The sequence below is a fragment of the Onychostoma macrolepis genome, chromosome 06 (genome assembly GCF_012432095.1).
Source record: "Onychostoma macrolepis isolate SWU-2019 chromosome 06, ASM1243209v1, whole genome shotgun sequence".
Taxonomy (NCBI): Eukaryota; Metazoa; Chordata; class Actinopteri; order Cypriniformes; family Cyprinidae; genus Onychostoma; species Onychostoma macrolepis.
The window spans coordinates 17,919,902-17,926,363 of NC_081160.1; the positions used below are offsets into that span (position 1 = coordinate 17,919,902).

Genomic DNA, 6,462 nt, shown 5'->3' on the forward strand with positions numbered 1-6,462 from the left:
ACTTTATTCTAAAGCATACTTTTTATTAAATTCAAGGTACATTATCCTCCTATTATTATTAAGAAGCTCCTTTACATGAAAAAATCAAATAACAAAAAGAACACAGAGACATTACACAACCAGAGGACTTATAATTCACTTGTTCTCTCTTAATATTAATATCAGTTGTTTTGCTGGCACTTTACATCTCAATGCAGATAAACATTTACCCCTTCTGTTTGAAAAAGCTTGATGGCACTGAATATAGAATTGAATAGTTGATGTAGGGAATAGGATGTTCTTGTATTTAAACATTTATAAACTTCTAAATGCTAATAGCCTATGTGAACATGACCAAATGACATAAATGTTTTGTCCTCTTCATTTTTTTAGAATATTTTTTCATTAGAAATCATTAGAAATATCAAATGTTAAAAGTGTACTGTTTTGTGTGCATCTACTCTGGTCAGGCTGAACTGGCCTATTTGAAAATCTGTAGCCGTTTGAAATGAGAGGCAACCACTGCATTTTAATCACAATCCAAAGAAAGAGGCATGAGCATTTTTTCTTTCTTTTTCTTTTTGTTTATTATTATTAATTCAATCGAACAGTTTCAAGCAAACAGAATGGTCTGACGTTTGCTTTCTGAAATTATGCTAAAAATTTAAATTCACTCTCTGCCAGTAGGTGGGGCTTAAGTAGGCTACAGCAGCGATAGGCCTATATAGCATTTCCTTGGTTACCGCTGTAAACAAAGCAGGGACGCTTAAACACTATTTTAATAAATATTTAATCCCATCTCTGGCCTCTGTTAACGCCCTTTTTATAGACTTCGTAATATTTCTACATATTTCCAGAGTTGAAGCAATGCAATAAAAAACCAAGGGCCGCTGTCCCTGCATGAATGACAGAGGGGAAAAAAAAAATTGGCCTAAATAAATACAATTATATACTATGCCAGATTGCCGGACCAACCCCGCATGATCCAGGACCTCTTCCTGTGAAATGTTTTGCTTGAAAAGTGTATTTGAGATCTATCTTCTTGGGTCAATACGCATTTTTAATTCAAATGCATTTGAACTGTTTGAAAAATAACAAGACTGCCGTGACGTCGGCGGGCCATTATGACGCGACATTCTTTAGAACGTTCGGTGAGTTAAAATGCGAGGCCAAACTAGATTGCAATTTGTAGCGAGTCGGCGATTGATTGTGAGTACACCCTTCACCTTGGATTTGAGGATCATATTAATCAATATGTTTCGTGACAGTTTAAGCAGGGGGAAATTATTATTGTCTCGTGTGTACGGTACAATGAGAAAATACATACGCATTCATAGTCCGTTTGAAGTTTGCTAATACATAAATCAACAATGATCGGGTCTGAATTGTATATATTTGCTGACAGTTATGTTCCACTACACAAGTGATATCCCCCGACATCTTAACTGATTAATAATACGTTATCACCAATACAACACCGGTCACCAATACAACTTTGCAGTTTAATTAGTCGAGGCCTTTTCCAGAAATCTATAACTGTCTAATTGTGCATGCAGTAGCCTTACTTACTTTGTTATGTTTAAAATATAACAACAACAATATTAAGAATAATAAACAAAAATGGCTATGGAAAACCGTGTATTAGAAAAAACTACATACTTTCACATGCATCTGCAGATTATTAGATAAACTGATTACAACACAAGTTAACTTCATCAGTTTACACATTTTTAAGTAGGCTCTTAGGCTTTTTTGCCTCCTCTGACAGACCGCCACTGGATGTGTGCCTATTGTAAAAACAATAGGCCTAATAATAAACAAATAAAAGAAAGAAGAAAAAAAAGAATATTAGTAAACTAAATCAACCAGCATTTAGGCTTTCATGTGTTTACTCAACTCATTTCTTCCCTTTTTCTTTCTCTTACAGAGTGTCACAGATAGTTCACTGTTGCAGACAACTGTTCAAAATTATACACCTTGTTTTGGATAACCTTGTTTTGGATACCATCATCACTTATCCAAGAATCTAAGCATGTCAGCCATGCCTACAGAACCCTTCATCCCCATTGATGAGCACATTGAGCTCATTATAGCGCTCCTCGCAGGGCGTTGGTGGGCGGTAATGGAGGTTGAAGACCGTTTACGCTCCTCATCTGAAAAGGGTGAGTGTGAGCTTCTCTTCGGGCCACTGGTGGGGAATAGTGGAGGAAGCACCTGTGCCCACTGCATTCCAGGAGGAAGCGCCTGCTCTGGCCATGACTCCTGAGGGAGCACCCGTGCTAACTGCATCCCCCGAGGAAGCACCTGCTCTGGCCAGGACCCCTGAGGGAGCACCTGTGCACACTGCGTACCCCGAGGATGCACCTGCTCTGGCCAGGACCCCTGAGGGAGCAGCACCTGTGCTCACTGCGTCCCCCATGGATGCACCTGCTCTGGCCAGGACCCCTGAGGGAGCAGCACCTGTGCTCACTGCGTCCCCTGAGGAAGCACCCGTGCTAACTGCATCCCCCGAGGAAGCACCTGCTCTGGCCAAGACCCCTGAGGGAGCACCTGTGCTCACTGCGTCCCCCGAGGATGCACCTGCTCTGGCCAGGACCCCTGAGGGAGCAGCACCTGTGCTCACTGCGTCCCCTGAGGAAGCACCTGTGCTCACTGCGACCCCCGTGGAAGCACCTGCTCTGGCCAGGACCCCTGAGGGAGCAGCACCTGTGCTCACTGCGTCCCCCGAGGAAGCACCTACTCTGGCCAGGACCCCTGAGGGAGCACCTGTTTCTGCTCCATCCTCCGAGGAAGCACCTGCTTCAGCCAAGGCCCTACTGAGGAGAAAAGTAACAATCCCTAAAAATATGAGGCTGTATCTGACAAGGGATGTCATTTTAACACCTTTGCCCTTAAGGCCTCCAAAGGGACCACCTGCACCAGCCAGGGCCCCAAAAGGAGTACCTGTTCCCTCCGCTTTCCCTGTGGGAGTACCTGTTCCCACTGTGTCCTCTGAGGAAGCACCTGATCCTGTTAGGTCACCCGAAGGAGCACCTGTTTGTTCCTCATTCCCCAAAGAAACACGTGCTTCGGACAGGTCTCATGAAAGAACACCTGTTTGCTCCGCATGCCCTGAGGGAACACCTTTTCCGGTCAGGTCTCCTGAGGGAGCACCTGTACCTGCCACCTCCTCAGAGGAAGCTACTGCTCCGACCAAGTCCCCTGAGGGGGAACCTGTGCCCACTGCATCTCCCAAGGAATCACCTGCTCCAGCCAGGTCCCCTAAAGGAACACTTGGGCCCAACAAGTCCCCTTGGGAAACAGCTGTGCCCATCAGGTCCCTTAAGAGAGCACCCAAACCCACTGGACCCCAACGGGGAGTACCTTGCAAAAGGCTTTGCCCATGGAGCACTGGAGCTTTGGTAAGTCCCTCCTATCTCTCATTTTTACTTTTCAGATTTATTCAGAAAATGTTTTTAGTTTTAAATTTCAGTAGAAGTTATATGTTTTTACATTTGGTCTAAGAGGCACTCATTAAAACTGCTTGTGCATTAAATTATGATGTCTGTTCTTTCAACAGGACGGTGTAGATGTGGATCAGCCACCTTCACTTAAAAAATGGTGTGTGGAAAAAGGTCCCATGGCCTCTCCAAGTTCCCAGCACACTCTGAAGAGACTGTGCCCATGGACCACTGAAGATGCGGTAAATCCCTCCCATCTGTTACTTTTACTTTTCAGATTTATTCAAAAAAAATCTATTTAAAATCCTTGGCACTTTATTTAACAATATGTAGTGATATGTCTTTTGATTTTGTCTGCAAATCTTTCATGCCAATGCATTACATGATGATGTCGGTTATTTCAACAGGACAACGTAGATGTGGTTCAGCCTTCTCCACACAAAAAACTATGTGTGAGAAAAGACCCCAAAGCCTCTGCTAGTTCCCAGCACACTTTGAGTAGAGGCAGTGCCTAAAGAGCGCATGACCAAAGGTTTGTCCCTCCTGTTTCTCAGTTTTACTTTTAAAAAAAATGAAAGACTGTCTTCAACTAAGCTACTGTTTTCTATTTGAAATTCAATATATAGGCCTACTTGAATCTGTGTTGAGTATCACACACTTTTCAATTCATAGACCCTCATGTTAAAACAGTATAAGTATTATGTCTTCTACCCCCTTCCAACTCATTAAACCTGATTTTGTCTGTTTCCTTAACAGGACAATGTACATCTATGTCAACGACGTCCACATAAAAAGCGGAGCATGCCTAAGGATAACATCAATTCACCCACAAAATCTCCACTTCATAAAAGTGTTATATTTTTCATGAGATCAGCCAATAGCGGTTTTTAACTCTCATGACAAATGTAAAGAAAGAAAAAAAAAAGTAAATTTACAAATTTTTAAATATCTATTAATTTATTTTATACTAATTTATTTCCATTATGTTAAATCATAAATTGTATAAATAAATCAAATAAAATGAAATTGTCATTTTATTTTTTAAATGTCACTCTTAGTCCTCCATAAAGGTGGCAAAGAAATAACAAGCAAAAATAAAATAACAGTTGGTTAAATGAATGGGCAATTTATTTTCTATCATGGTGTGTGATTCAGTGTAGATGATATAGACCACTGGTTTTCTGATATACTCAATGCCCTCTTTATCAAATTCCCAAATTCATTTTACGCATCACTTGCAAATTGAAAGTAATTACATTATGGCATATTTCACCCAACAGTATTGTGTTAGTTCATAAAAACATAAAGATTCTGTTCCATCAAATGTTATGAGAAATAAACAACTCATAAAAGAAAAAAAAACTTTTTGGATTTAATACTGTATATTTAGACAAAATAAACCAGTTCAAGATATAACATACAAACATTTTAAAAACGCATATAATCCAAAGGTGCCCACCAAATCAGCTCCTGGACTCTTTCCTGTTACTACCAGAAAACATGTCTAGTTCATGGTTCATATAACCTGTCTAGTTCAGATCTATAACTAGCTGATTCATTCTTTTGGACCTCACTACACTATTAGACTTCTGTCTCATTGGGCCCTTTATTAACATGCAATTTCCGCAGTTTTTACCTCAGCAGGAGTGAGTCATTGCTCCCCGCTCCTGTTCTTATCTCTCTTAAGACTGATTTCACAGTGTCAACAATTCTACAAAACTTTTGGGAGGTTATTAAAGACTAAAATTGATACATGTTTCACTACATGAGCTGAGGAGAATCAACATGATTGTTTTCTCAAATTAAATTAGCATTTTTGCTGCGGTCACATTTTTTATGTTGATTACACAGTATTGTATCAGGAATGTGGAGCTAATTTGTTATCTTCGGTTCTCATTTACTTCATCTGGATCACAGCATGTACTCTTGCCACTCAAAAGACAGGTGGATGTACTTAAGGCTCAAGCAATTCTCCAAAGTGACTCATTGTAACTGTAATTATTCTTCTTGCTGTCATGACAGGAATGGATCACCACTCTAACAAATTACACAGCAAAATAAACTGCACTTGAGCGGCAGTTTCTTAAAGTTCACTGCAGTATGTTCAGTATTAAGTGGAAAATAATTATACAATAAATTAATAATTAGATTCCGTGTTTTAATATTCTATGAAATTGTATGATGATTCTATGATCATAGAATTTAAAATCCATTTATGTTAAATTGAAAAACAATTATAGGAATGGAGTAAGTGTCTATATGAGAAAATGCATCTTATATATTTATGTCGCTGCATTTAAATATTCATGGTATGAGTGCATGTTGTAGTAAAATATCATAAGAGAAGCTCTGTGCATACAAATAATATGCAAAAGAGAGTCAACCTGAATAACTTACAAACCTCCCATAACATGTGCATGATCTCAGTTAACATTATGAAAGGCAATGATAACCGACTCTTTGAAGTGAATGAGCACTTCTTCCATTATTGTTCCATTACAGGAAATTATACATACTTCAAGTGGATTGCACCTTTATCAAACTAAGTGTGGCTGGCTGAGGCAAAGATGAATGAGAATGTAACATAATTTAGTAAATGACTCTTAAAGCGAGCTATTGCCCTGACAGTGAGAGATGAACAACAGCTTTCATGGTTAAGATTTCTTCCACAAGGCCTTTTAGTTTTGATATAAAAACAGGCCAGCTACTCACAAAATATTAACAGATTAAAAGAAACTGCACATTTTGCTCTGCATATTTGATGTGTTCCTTCTTGAGGGAATGTTTCGCTGAAAGACTGTGCACTGTCACAATCAGATTTCCATTTACCTCTGCATTTCAAATGTAGCTGTGTATATACGTAACGCATGTAAAACATTAAGAAACGGATTGCATTATCCCATTCAGACCTGTGCTGAGAAGATTTGTTCCAGTGTGGTTCTACATGCTTGCATGATTCCTTGCTATTGCTAGGGCGATAATGACAAAGGTTGCTGCTGTGTTATGATTCATTTCAGTGACATTATCAAAAGGATTTAATGAT

General features: G+C 39.5%; 1 protein-coding gene across 2 annotated transcripts; it reads left to right on the forward strand.

Annotated features, from left to right (window-relative positions):
* The first annotated feature begins 673 nt into the window (after positions 1-673).
* On the forward strand, positions 674-4,309 carry LOC131542775 (skin secretory protein xP2-like). 2 transcript variants are annotated; one of them, XM_058779767.1, is made up of 5 exons: positions 674-1,130; positions 1,907-3,380; positions 3,539-3,661; positions 3,827-3,951; positions 4,176-4,309. In XM_058779767.1, the coding sequence occupies exons 2-4, from the start codon at positions 2,235-2,237 to the stop codon at positions 3,932-3,934; spliced, it is 1,377 nt and encodes a 458-aa protein (XP_058635750.1). In that variant the 5' UTR covers positions 674-1,130; positions 1,907-2,234; the 3' UTR covers positions 3,935-3,951; positions 4,176-4,309. The 2 variants fall into 2 exon arrangements, with proteins under 2 accessions (XP_058635750.1, XP_058635749.1); XM_058779766.1 differs by lacking the exon at positions 674-1,130 and adding an exon at positions 1,143-1,188.
* The last annotated feature ends 2,153 nt before the right edge of the window (positions 4,310-6,462 follow it).

Excerpts from the sequence above, each read along its gene's own strand:
- LOC131542775 (XM_058779767.1), top strand. The coding sequence starts at position 2,235 with ATGACTCCTGAGGGAGCACCCGTGCTAACTGCATCCCCCGAGGAAGCA. Across the intron at positions 3,381-3,538 it reads CATGGAGCACTGGAGCTTTG|GACGGTGTAGATGTGGATCA; the intron begins GTAAGTCCCTCC and ends TTCTTTCAACAG. Across the intron at positions 3,662-3,826 it reads CATGGACCACTGAAGATGCG|GACAACGTAGATGTGGTTCA; the intron begins GTAAATCCCTCC and ends TTATTTCAACAG.